The sequence below is a fragment of the Dufourea novaeangliae genome, unplaced genomic scaffold, assembly GCF_001272555.1.
Source record: "Dufourea novaeangliae isolate 0120121106 unplaced genomic scaffold, ASM127255v1 scaffold170, whole genome shotgun sequence".
NCBI classification, from domain to species: Eukaryota; Metazoa; Arthropoda; class Insecta; order Hymenoptera; family Halictidae; genus Dufourea; species Dufourea novaeangliae.
This window is the reverse complement of record NW_015374081.1, coordinates 1,056,823-1,069,177: the sequence shown is the minus strand read 5'-3', so window position 1 is coordinate 1,069,177 and position 12,355 is coordinate 1,056,823. Positions and strand designations below refer to the sequence as shown.

Sequence of the window (12,355 nt, the reverse complement as noted above, 5' to 3'; positions counted from 1 at the left end):
ACATTAGTCCTATCTTAAGTATTTTTAAGCATGCTCGAATTATAAAAATGTACTTATATTTGAACAGTTCCATATCAACAAGTGTAATGATAACATTGCACCGCGCGTTAAGTCGAAAAAATCAGCTGAATTTTTCGTGCGAATAATTGATGCACTTTTAGAAACGTGTATTCGATAAACGTATGGCAATTTGTTTATGCGACGATGTTCATGAAACAATGGTGGCGTTAAAGTGCAGGTAATTAAATCCTTATTGCTCTCTACTATTATTATTATTATCACTCTCAAATTACGCACATACTATGCACAACAAAAATAAAACTGAAAAGTAAATTTATAAAAAAAAAATGGATCGTATATACATTCGTTTACATAAAATCATAAGTTTAACATAGCATCTAGGTCGAAAATTAAAACGTCCATGTAATGTACATATTTTCTTTTAGCGTAATATTAGTCACCTATCTAATATTATGAAATGGTATAGACGTGTATGTTTCATTGCGCGCATTCGTTTCTATCATTAAAGTACGAGTACGTGGTCAACAGGCTGCATTAGATTAACGACTTTCAAGTCAGTTAGTGACCTTTGCGTTCGAAATATATCCAAACACACATACAAATAAATATACCTCTTTTTCTTTTTTTATGTATATATCGGCGATTAAAAGCGTCGATATGCTAATCCGCCGGGTCTTCATCTAAAGATTACAGACATAAATGTTTATTTTCGTGTTACCCGCATTCGTATCTTTCTGCATCTGTATAGAATTATGAACAAATACTGTCCGCTCGTATTTTTAAAAACGTAACAGTAAAAATTTCTATACCGATGCAAACGTCTCGTTTCGATCTAATAGAATACTGAATATTAAGCGAGTAATGGCCTTCGTTACACATTCAGTGTAATTCAACACCTGTCTTTGTTAGTTTGTTCTTAATTTTAGCGCTAGGAAGGCTAGAAATTGTCAGGCTTCGACACATTCCAAATTTAATGAATACACTTCTATGTATATTACTGAGACGTAAGTATCTTTTAGAATCTGCATTACTTATTTAATATCCTGTATTCATAAAAATATTTGAGTATATGCACAGAGCTATCCAGGCATAACGGAAGACAGCATTATGTTAATGAAAGCAAAGAAAATAAAACATTCCTTTATCATTTCTATCCTGATCGCATAGTAGCATCAATGAAACTGAACATTATATGTAGAAATCCTATACTAGTCAGGTCCATTTTCTTACATTATGAAAATGCAATATAGTCTAGATGCATTCTGTTACTTATAAATAATTGCCAGTCGGCATTCTATCTTTCGTTTACCAGTGTATCAGTAACCGAATCGCGCTTGCCGAAAATCTTTATAACAATCAGATACTGTTTTTCATGTAATTTTAATTTCTGCTTTTATCTTCTTTTCTTCCACCAACTTAACGTCTGTCACATGCAGATTATGAATACTTTTCGCAGCGAACTTGATTACAGATTGTGTCGAAACTTGAGTGGTGTGTCTGAGATCCAAACGTTTAAGCACTTTACATCTCGTCAAGTGATCTAATGTTGTCTCCGTGAGTAATTTACAGTTCGACAAGTTCAGTGACGCTAAGTTCGTTACCAAATGCGCCGGTGGAGTCGCTAATTGAGCTACGCCAGCATCAGTAACTCTGCCACAGGACGATAGATCTAATGTTTCAAGAAAAGGTAAGTGTTGAGCTATATACCTCAAAGCTACGTCAGTGATATTACATCCAGCCAAGGACAAGTTTTTAAGATGTTTCAATCTTGACGTTTTGTCAATTAAACCAGGTCTCGAATCTGTAGGTGGGCTGAGCACCTCTCTCAAACTCGAGTCGTTCAGTCCAGATACATGACTCAGATCTAAGGTAACGAGTGGCGGACAAGTACATGTTCTCAAAGCACAGACTCCAGCCCACGTACAACCTTGTACAGATAACGTTCTGAGCTGTGGTAATCTACTAAGCAACCAGGCTAATTGTCTTTTAGTGACATTCGTCCAGTCAAGGGACAGATGTTCCGGTTGGCGACGTATAATACCATTCAAATGTAAAGCTGTTAGATGAGAATGAGACATATTCAGCTTTCTCCATAAACTAGGATCAATGCTATATCTGGCCCATGTATGGCAAACCAAGGCACAATTCGCCAGATCCTTTGCATTTAAAAATCTAAAAATAGCAAGTACTGCTGTCTTGTCATACACTAAAGATTGTCCATTAAAATCGGGCCCTGGTCTTTGAACAGGCGGAAGCGGAACAGGTCTAACTACCACGTGGGGCCTCTTCAATGACTTACTACTTGAACCAGTTAATTGTACAGCTAATTGTGTACGTAAAGCTGTTCGCTGTTCACCCTCAGCCGGTTCTCTGTCATTCCATGCCTGGAATTTTTTGTATAGTAACCATGAATATATCGCATTCTTAGACCGTTTCAGATTCCATGTGGGGACTTACATCGCTGGGATCGGGTCTTGAACGTTTACTTGGTGTAGTAGCCCGTTCAGAATCTGTTGTCGGTGCTGACGAAGCAGCACTAGATACAGAAAGTTTTCGTGCACGAGCCTTAGGTTGACGTGGCCTGCAGTCTAGATTTCGACCGCTTTCACAACACGACGGACACTCCCAACTATTCGGTAAATCATCGCTAACCGTTATACTTTGATGATCCAATCCTATGCATTCCGGATGGACAATATCAAAGCATATCGAACATTCTACTAAACTTGATGGCGCTGTTGGTGTTGGCTTTCCTGGATTAAATATTGAGAATTATAGTACATCTGTTTATTATTTTAATAACAAATTAATGACAAACTAAGAAAGTATGTACCCATTAATGGTGCAGGTGGCTGTCCCCAGCCATCTAATCGACAAACTTTACAAGCTGCTGTAACTGGGAGCATAGGCCTTAGACATTGTCTCATTAAGCAAGTTTGTTTGGCACGGCCACTTCCACCAAATTTCACCATATCTTGACAATACATGCACTCCCCACAATCTGTCCTTGTACATGCTTCACATTTTTTACACCTAGTGCGTCTTCGACGAGGGAAAGCCCTCTCAGACTTTTCCTGCGAGTGATGCCTCTGTATCTTTGCAAAACTTTTCTTAGTTACTCTCAAGCGCTCCTGTTACGTAATGCAACAAGATATTTGTGAATATTGAAGAAGCAATAGACACTTTTAATGAATATTTGACTTTTACTCACCCTTTCTGCAATTGTTAATGGTGGTGGAGGTGGTAACACAGGATTTCCCGTCACGGCTGCTTCTGGATTATCATGCCTGTGTTGCTCTACCAAACATCGAACATCATGAATTAAGGCAACAGGATCACGGATCAGATCAGGCACATTCTTCTTAGTAGAAGGCAGCGAATGTAAATACATAACTATTGCTTTTAAACCATGTAATTCAAACGGTGTTAAGTGCAGATGTTGATGATGTTGTGGAATTGAATGTTGACGCTGTGATTCAGAAATATCCAAATGACTTCTGCCTAGGAGTACATGTACGTATCTCTCCAAAACATACCTACAATAAACCAACAGAAATTCACACACACGTGTTTCAAATTTTTTTATAGTGATTTAAACAGTTACAATCATACCATAACATTTCAGTGAAAAATGGATATCTGAATTTTTGTGGAACTTTTGTATGTTCTTCGACTTGTGCAACTTTCAATTGCTTCTCAATACCAAAACTGTGTAAGAAGTTTCCACCAAAAACTAAAGAATCTTGAGGTGTATATACAGCATGAATCCAACCAGTTGGGATGAATAATGTCATACCAGATGTTAAACTTATCCTGCCACACCTGTCCACCATATCCCCAAAGAATACATCTGATTGTTTACCACTCAATACCCATTCCTGGTAAAGAGCTAAATTCTTTTCAGTAGGAGGGATTAACCAAAATATTTTTCCACCTCGTAAAATATGGTACCAAACACTAGTTCCGCCGAAATCAACATGAAAGTCAGTGTAACATCCTTTTACAGACATCAAACAATATTTTTGTACTTTTGGATACATCATGTCTTCCAAAAGATTTGTAGACTCCACTTGTGCTTCCTTCAAATGCCTTGGCCAAACAACATCTACCCAATCAACCTGCCGTACTAATGCAGGTGATTGCACATAATTTTCTAATTTAGTATGGCTGAATTCTAAGGAAATGACATTTAATAAGCGGTCTTTGTTGGGGTCTTCATAATACTTCTGCCATTCTTTCATTGTCATATCTTCATTTTTTTGTGTGTTGACATCCATTACATCTAATATTCTTTTGGAACCTAAGGAATATATGTATAGTACACTTAGGGTACATGTGTACATTAATGATAAATTGATTACAAAATTATATCCAATACATACCAACACATGTTCTGACATCATTAACAGAAAAGTTTGAACTGGGTACTCGTAATCCCAGTCCAGATTTCTCTCTAAAGAGTAATGGTATACTAAGACCATGTTTCTGTAGGTATGCCAGAGTCAGTTCCGAACCAGCCATTTCACGGAACAATCCTGTGAAATTATTAAGATTGTATCTTTCACATTCAATCTTTTCATCGAGCTGGAAGGTCCTGCGACCCTCGATTTCTTCATCGCCTATGGTCCAGTCGTCTGTGTATAACTTCTTAGTTCGTTCTCGCTGAAACAAAATTTACAACAATCGTCGAAGTTGTATTAAAATTTTGCGAATACTTCATAAAAAAACAAGCGAAATTAGTGTGAAATTGTAAAGTTATGTTTGGTTTGTTTACCAATTGACGCCTTTTAGGCAGAGAAGTAGAGTCATCGGCCATTGCGGACACGCTGTCAGAAACGTATCACCGAAAACTCATCGAATATTCAAGGTATGTTTTTTAACGAAGATCAAAATGCTTCCTTTGATATTCAATGAACGGAATCTCGTTTATTATTTACATGTCACGTGCGATAGCCTGATATTAACATCGAACTTTTCTCTGATTTTACTTTCCCAGCAAAACGAGGTCGCCATTTTGCTGCCGGCCAATGCTACCAATAAGTACTATAAAAACTTGAAACCTTTCTAAGTAGTGTGCATTGTGTTACACGTATAAAGTACATTTTAATTGTTCAGTTTAGATCGTTTCACTATATTGTAACAGAAGAGCGTAAACATTCCTAAGTTATTATAAGTATATAATTGTTAAATATATAACGAAAAGATTAATAGTGATAATCTAGAGATTTTACGTCATCTTGGACAACTATTGATGTGGCCTTATTGCGAATATGACGTTGGTTAATGTCTCATGCTGCGTGGGTATGGTGGGTACCTTTTGACAATTCACATTTAAGAGTTGAATGTTGACACATTTACGTGGGTTATGGTGTTTTCCCTGCTACATCTCTTTATGCAGCCTTCGAATTATACATACTGACTTACTAATAAATTTTTTATTATACCAATAAACACCAGAACATTTGCTAAAGTAAAAAGTATTGTAGAAGCAAAGTTTAAATAAACGGGTCAGCTATGATGAGTTTACGTGACAGGCAAATAAATGCCTTAAAACAAATGTTAAATTTAAATCAACCTGAGCAAAAATTGGAAGAAGCTGTACCAACATGGAAAGTTTTAATTTACGACCGACTTGGACAGGACATTATTTCACCACTAATATCTGTGAAAGAGCTCAGGGAGCTTGGTATCACGCTCCATATGCAGTTGCATTCTGACAGAGATTCCATTCCTGAAGTACCAGCAATTTATTTCTGTGCACCAACGGATGAAAATCTTGGTAGGATTGGCCAAGATCTACAAAATGATTTATATGACATGTATCATTTAAATTTTATATCACCAATATCTCGGCAGAAAATGGAGGATTTAGCAGCTGCTGCATTATTTGGTGGTGTGGTATCCAATATCCACAAAGTATTTGATCAATATTTAAATTTTATATCATTAGAGGATGATTTCTTCATTCTTAGGCATCAAAATAGTGATGTGATATCATATCATGCAATTAATCGGGGAGAAGTAAAAGACACTGAAATGGAATCTGTCATGGAAATTATAGTTGATTGTTTATTCTCTGTGTTTGTCACATTGGGAACTGTTCCAATTATAAGGTGTCCAAGGGGAAATGCTGCTGAAATGGTTGCTAAAATGATAGATAAGAAGTTAAGAGAGAATGTCTGGGATACAAGAAATAATCTGTTCGAAGGAGAGGCAACTGGTCATTACAGTTTTCAAAGACCACTTCTTATTCTATTAGATCGTAATGTAGATATGGCTACACCATTGCATCATACATGGACATATCAAGCATTGGCACATGATGTATTGGAGATGGCATTAAACAGACTTGTAGTTGAGGAGAATGTGGGAAAGTCTCCTGCAGGTGGAACACGTTCAAAGACTAGAGCTTATGAACTAGACAATAAAGACAGATTTTGGTGTCAACATAAAGGCAGTCCATTCCCTAGAGTAGCTGAAGCTATACAGGAAGAATTGGAACAATATCGTACTTTTGATGAGGATGTAAAAAAACTGAAATCTTCTATGGGTATTGAAAATGATAGCGATGCAGCTGTATCAATGGTTTCCAGTAATACAGCACGTCTGACAACTGCTGTAAATTCTCTACCGCAACTTTTAGAAATGAAACGATTGATAGATATGCATACATCAATTGCTACTGGTATTTTAAATTCTATAAAGTCGCGAAGATTGGATACATTCTTTGAATTAGAAGAGAAAATTATGAGCAAACAAACATTGGATAGAAGTGTATATGAGACAATAAGTGATCCAGATTGTGGTACACCTGAGGATAAATTGCGTCTCGCTATTATATACTATATTTGTACAAATGTGTCTGATGCTGATTACAGCAAACTGGAGGCAGCATTGTCTGCTGCTGGATGTGATCTAAGTCCCTTAATTTATATAAAAAGATTGAGAAGTTACACCAGAATAGCAGAAATCCAAAATTCTTATGAAGGTGGTGGAACTAAAACAGTTAGTATGTTTTCAAAGCTCATGAATCAGGGATCATCTTTTGTAATGGAGGGAGTAAAGAATTTAGTTGTTAAAAAACATAATTTACCAGTTACAAAAATAGTGGATGAATTAATGGAATCTAGGCAATCTTCTCAAACAGACGATTACTGTTACCTAGATCCAAAGCAATTGAAACATACAGAACAAATGCCAAAGAATAGACCAACATTCCAAGATGTCATTGTTTTTATTGTTGGCGGGGGCAATTATATAGAATATCAAAACTTAGTGGATTACGTGAAACAGAAAAGTGGAACAGGTGTTAATAAACGAATCACATATGGTTCAACAACATTTATTAATGCAAAACAACTGCTTAAACAGCTTTCACTTCTGGGACAAGAAGTACATCCATAATTCTTGCGAATTAAACAATTGACACTCAATAAATTGTACATTTATCTCCTTCTTTCTTATGGCATGTACTAATTTTTCATATTATTGTTACTACCTTCTTGTAAAAATGTAAAATAAATAAAATACAATTAATTATTTTAGATACAATCTTTCTAGGTATGTTTACCTGTCCCCTCACCTGTCCCGATCGCGCGTGTAGGATCTAGTTACGAAATTCGAATAAAGTCCCTAGTATGTCGTAAAGATTTGGGGAATTTTCTACGGTAAGAAATCAAACCTGTACTTTGAATAGTTTGATCAATGGATCATCCTTGGCAAACAGTAATCCTCCCGTATTCCATTAGAAATTTGTTGCACACCATCTCGAGAATACATTTTCATTCAACATTAATTTATAGAAATAAAAAATGGCGATGGTACAAGAAGAAACAAAAAACTTTGTACGCAGAGCTGTTCTACCAACGGACCCACAAAAAGCTGTCGCAGAATTCTTCTTATCTAAGCAAGAGGACCGTAAAATTAAGTAATGCCAAGAATAAAAATTATTTTTACAGTCGATAAATAATAAATGACAAGTATACTTTGTGTATTCATTTATTTTCGGTAGCATAACAAGTAATAGCCGAAAATGAATTTAGAATTTCATGCATAAGATTGTTATAGTTTTTCCATTCTTATATCAACTTTCGAGATTCGTTGAAGAACATTGATATTTCGAAAATAATGTGACAAATCGATTGGTATGCATTGAACACTAGAAAGTATCCGGAGTGGGATAAACCAAGGGATTTCCCTGCGTCGGAAGTGGTGAGAGCACGTTGTGACTTAGCAAATGTAGAGAAGAAATTGCGGGCGAAATGGCTGGAACAAGAGAAAAGGCGAGAAATAATGAACAAACAGTGGCAAGACATGGAACACGACGAATTAATTCTCCGCGAGTCGTTTATAAAGTTCAACAGATTTGTCCGAGAGAATCAGGAGAAACGTGAACGCGCGGAGATTAAAATTAAAGAGGAAAAAGAGCGTCAAGCGAAACGGCGAGACGAAGTACATTATTATTGAGAAACGTCACTTAATTTTCAATGAACTTGAGATTAAGAGGCGAGAAAAATATAAATATTCTCATTTAACAAAAGAAACACGTTTTCCAGATAGAAGATTTAAGGGAAAAGCTAAAACACATGATAAACGTTCGCGAGAAGATGAAGAAATACGTGGACGAGTACAAAAAGTATCAAACTTATTTAGAGAAAGTGATCAACGAGACAGGAGAGTTCCATTCGATCTCCGAGATTTTTAATCGTTATGAAACTCTAATCGAGGCGAGGTCGATTTTATCCGTGCATCAGGATAAAAATCTTCAAGCATTAGAGACAACAGGAACGGAAATAGTAAACATTTCTTTCCTTTTAATGTAAAATTTTCATAAAGCTCATTAATTTTCCATCATTCAATAAAGGACACGTTTCGTTACAGTATCATATGACGGAAACGAAGATCCAAAAATTTATGGGACTGAACAATTTGTTGGCGCAACTACAAGCAAGACGTGACAAGGTGGACTCTAAAGCCCTGAAATGGGAGACGATTGTGTCGAAGATAAAAGCAAGCGCCGCAGAGAAGAATTTGAAGCACACGCAGGTAAAAACGTGTTGCTGGAATCTGTATCAGCAGACTTGTAAGAGAAAGGATGTTCCCGTGACCGTGAGCAAAGACGACACGGAGCAACAGCTCGAACACATTAAACGCACTATTCTTGAACTGAAGCGAATCATCAAAGTCGCGAAGAAACGAGCGGCGAAGGTCGACGATCATTCTTGAAACGCTTTTTCAAATTGTTTATAAATTAAATATATTTCTTCGCAAATAAAATATATACTAATAAATACACGAATAATAGCTCGAAGATAAACTAAAAGGATAGGTCGTAGACAAATTACACCTTAATATATCATAATAAGGGAAAATAGTAATTATTAAAGTCCTACTATCGTCTAAGGGAATTCACATGAAATCGGTTTTATTGGTTGCATCATAGTTCGTAGGCTTTACGTCGAAGATGGAACCACTTGTTTCGCAAAATTCGAATGATTCTGTAACCGATCAACGGGCATACTTTCACTATTTCATTGATATCTTCTTTGTATAATTTTTCTGGCTGCCGGTAAGTGACAACCAGATATGTTATGCAGGAGGTCGGAGTAATCTTCTTCGAGTCTTTGCTTCAACTTTGTAGTGGCTTCGTTGCGTGTTAATGGCTGCTCTAAGCCTTCGGACACAATTTGTAATTCTTCCTTTTCGACGCACCTAAACGATTTAAATATTTCCTTCGTCACTTTATATTCAGTAGAAAATCAAACCGTTCAAAAACGAAGTAAAATTACGCTTAAAAACATCCCCCAAATAATGCTATGTGATTTGTCGTTAACACTCGAGTGTATTAAAATATTCTGAATGTTCAAGAAAAGTAGAGGAAATGGAAGAAATGGACAAGGAGTCAAGGACTTACAGGGCACAAGGTTGGGTGGGAGCAATGTATTTTATAGGAGGAATTTTCAGTCTAGGTCGTTTGTCTTCATCGAGACGTAATTGTTGCGATTTGGTGGCTCTGTCCACCCAGTACACTTTGTGGAACATCTGAGTGATACGTTTCTCAACGATTCCCAGATACAGCATCACATTACTCCTTGTTATCTGCTCATTGTCGCCCAGCAATTCTAAAATCGGCGAATTGTCGCAACGTATTGCTTTGAACAGGGAATCTATTCCTTTCAATAGTTTCTCCAGTATATCGTCACACTGAAACAAACATTATCGAAGCGTTTATATAAAAAGAGAAGGAATGTTTCTTAAGCGCGCCGATCCGATTTAATCGCGAATTTCGACGTTCTAGGTTTTCAATGTTCGATAGGATTACTGGAAGCTTCACCTGCGTCACCCTTTCCTCAGCCGCGTCGGCGAGCGCCGTCTGTTCTTCAAGCTCTCTCTTAAGCTTCTCCAATGTCTCGGCCTGCTCTTTGCTTTGGTGTTCCTTCTGATGATTCGCCTCTTGTATTGCCGCTGTTAGCTGTATCATCCTCGTCTGTAGACTCTCTAGCTCGTCGTTCAGTTCGTTCACGTAACTGAACAGAGCGAAGTTTTCCTCCTCTTGCTTAATGAAGTGCGCCGTGAGCTTGTCAATTTCCTGCTCCCCTGAAAGAAAAAATAATTGAACACAAAACCCGTTCATCCTTGCGTCAACAAAACAAAGGTATCTAATTACCGGTAAATTCTTTGATCATATGTAAAACTTGTTTGTAACTCGCAATCATGTTTTGTTTCTCTTCCATCCTCGTCTTCTGTTCAGCCGCACGTTTTTCATTTAAATCGACCATTTCGCGATGCTGTCCTTTTACACCGAGAAAATCTTGAAGCTTCATTTCGTTATCCAACGTTCGCTGAAGTTCGCACATCTCCGACACGTGAGTCTTCAGGTCCCTCATTCCCCTTTAAGCAAACGAGGTTGCGCATGCATTCTTGTTTATACTATATTTCGATACCGGAAGCAATGAAAGTGCAAGCGGCTCAACGACCACCGTCTAATAAAACGTAAAGATAATCGATCGAAAGGCAAGATCACCGGATACGATCACGCGTCATTGATTCTTGAGAGTTGCTCGCGGTTCCGAGTTTCTAATTCGACGACAGATAATAATTCATTCGTACTCGAAGTACAAGGAACATTCCGGTCGTTAATTCGACTCTCAGCACGACGGGGGACAACGATCTTTTCCAGCTTTCGCGATAATTTTTTCGCAAAAGAATACCGCGAAACTTGTCTCGACGACATCAAAATATAAAATATCCATTCCAGTTTTCCGTGTACCTTTCGCGAAGAGCTTGAATCGTGTTCAACACATCGTCCCTCTGATTAAACGCGATAGTGGATTGCTCTATTAGGTCATTGATAATTTGCTTCCCGGTATTCAATTGGCCGATCAACTTCTTCCAAAGCGTTGTAAATTGTGCCCTTTCCTTGAGCAACGCCTCGATCTCGTTCCGTACTGCCGCGTTTTTCGCGATTATGATGTTGAACCTCTTCACTGCTACGTCCAGTCGATTCTCCAGCATCCTAACGGTCTTCTGCTGCTTCTCAGCTATATCTCTCAGCTGCGCGTCCGTTCGGACTTTCATCTTCAAGCTGGTAACTTCGTTCGTCAGCTAAAAAGAAGTTGTTTCAACGGTGTTTCTGTTAAATCAAGACCGACGATACGTAGATGCGATTAGCAAACCTTGAGAATATGTTTATCGAGCTCCGTTATCTCTTCTCTCTCTGATTTTACCATATCGTCGTAACTGGAATACACCTTCAATAGGCATTTCAACTTCTCCTCCATCTCCTGATCTTGGCGCGCAAACGTTTTCGAGTTTGAGCTTTTAATACGAAGCACAAGCTCCGCCTTTTCGTACTCCAAATGGTTCAGGATGTTCATCTGATTTTGAAGCTGCAATCTCGCGTCCTCCGCGCAAGCTACCCGGTCATTTTCCATTATCCTGTACTGCCTCTTCAACCTTGCAAGCTCAGCTTCCGCCAGCGTCTCGAGCTCATGCTCGTCTGGCGTATGGTGTGTTCTGTGCGCCATTGTTCGACTCTACTTTTGATAACTGTAATCTTGAACAAAATTTAACGTTATATATATAGATGTTATCGTGCAACGGAACGATTTAAATAACTATTTTGTAGAATTTTACTTCTTTGGAGATACACAAAAGATACATTACTAGCGACAGAGGAATATTCGATATCATATTTATCGAACGTTCAGTGGTTATAAAGCATCGAAAGTTGCATACTACTTGTTGCGTAAGATTGTTTTTATTGATTGATTCTATGTCCAAAGGTTATAGCGGCTCACTATTTATTTAAATTAACACCCGTAGAAAGTTGCAC

At 37.6% G+C, this 12,355-nt stretch overlaps 4 protein-coding genes across 4 annotated transcripts; 2 read left to right on the top strand and 2 right to left on the bottom strand.

The window, feature by feature from the left end:
* Positions 1 to 1,391: 1,391 nt before the first annotated feature.
* On the bottom strand, positions 1,392 to 4,851 carry LOC107190676 (jmjC domain-containing histone demethylation protein 1-like). The gene is made up of 7 exons (XM_015579524.1): positions 4,796 to 4,851; positions 4,404 to 4,683; positions 3,634 to 4,321; positions 3,233 to 3,557; positions 2,855 to 3,152; positions 2,479 to 2,774; positions 1,392 to 2,405 (listed from the first exon to the last, which is right to left on the bottom strand). Exons 1-7 carry the CDS (start codon positions 4,835 to 4,837, stop codon positions 1,392 to 1,394), a joined length of 2,943 nt encoding a protein of 980 aa, XP_015435010.1. The 5' UTR covers positions 4,838 to 4,851.
* Positions 4,852 to 5,290: 439 nt separating this feature from the next.
* Positions 5,291 to 7,425, top strand: LOC107190641 (protein sly1 homolog). The gene has a single exon (XM_015579477.1). It carries the CDS (start codon positions 5,536 to 5,538, stop codon positions 7,423 to 7,425), a length of 1,890 nt encoding a protein of 629 aa, XP_015434963.1. The 5' UTR covers positions 5,291 to 5,535.
* A 407-nt stretch (positions 7,426 to 7,832) lies between these two features.
* LOC107190640 (coiled-coil domain-containing protein 42 homolog) lies at positions 7,833 to 9,246 on the top strand. Its single transcript, XM_015579476.1, has 4 exons — positions 7,833 to 7,948; positions 8,184 to 8,472; positions 8,577 to 8,816; positions 8,902 to 9,246. The coding sequence occupies exons 1-4, from the start codon at positions 7,833 to 7,835 to the stop codon at positions 9,244 to 9,246; spliced, it is 990 nt and encodes a 329-aa protein (XP_015434962.1).
* A 305-nt stretch (positions 9,247 to 9,551) lies between these two features.
* LOC107190707 (coiled-coil domain-containing protein 63) lies at positions 9,552 to 12,355 on the bottom strand. The gene is made up of 7 exons (XM_015579559.1): positions 12,321 to 12,355; positions 11,697 to 12,076; positions 11,291 to 11,625; positions 10,688 to 10,911; positions 10,355 to 10,617; positions 9,935 to 10,224; positions 9,552 to 9,732 (listed from the first exon to the last, which is right to left on the bottom strand). Exons 2-7 carry the CDS (start codon positions 12,045 to 12,047, stop codon positions 9,552 to 9,554), a joined length of 1,644 nt encoding a protein of 547 aa, XP_015435045.1. The 5' UTR covers positions 12,048 to 12,076; positions 12,321 to 12,355.

Bases quoted from the DNA above. Each gene is read 5' to 3' on its own strand.
- LOC107190676 (XM_015579524.1), bottom strand. From the start codon at position 4,837: ATGGCCGATGACTCTACTTCTCTGCCTAAAAGGCGTCAATTG. The intron at 4,322-4,403 runs GTATGTATTGGA...TATATTCCTTAG, and splicing joins TGATGTCAGAACATGTGTTG to GTTCCAAAAGAATATTAGAT. The intron at 2,406-2,478 runs GTAAGTCCCCAC...AAAAAATTCCAG, and splicing joins CAAGACCCGATCCCAGCGAT to GCATGGAATGACAGAGAACC.
- LOC107190641 (XM_015579477.1), top strand. From the start codon at position 5,536: ATGATGAGTTTACGTGACAGGCAAATAAATGCCTTAAAACAAATGTTA.
- LOC107190640 (XM_015579476.1), top strand. From the start codon at position 7,833: ATGGCGATGGTACAAGAAGAAACAAAAAACTTTGTACGCAGAGCTGTT. The intron at 7,949-8,183 runs GTAATGCCAAGA...ATTGAACACTAG, and splicing joins CAAGAGGACCGTAAAATTAA to AAAGTATCCGGAGTGGGATA. The intron at 8,817-8,901 runs GTAAACATTTCT...GTTTCGTTACAG, and splicing joins AGACAACAGGAACGGAAATA to TATCATATGACGGAAACGAA.
- LOC107190707 (XM_015579559.1), bottom strand. From the start codon at position 12,047: ATGGCGCACAGAACACACCATACGCCAGACGAGCATGAGCTCGAGACG. The intron at 10,912-11,290 runs GTACACGGAAAA...GTTTGCTTAAAG, and splicing joins ATTCAAGCTCTTCGCGAAAG to GGGAATGAGGGACCTGAAGA. The intron at 10,618-10,687 runs GTAATTAGATAC...TTTTTCTTTCAG, and splicing joins TATGATCAAAGAATTTACCG to GGGAGCAGGAAATTGACAAG.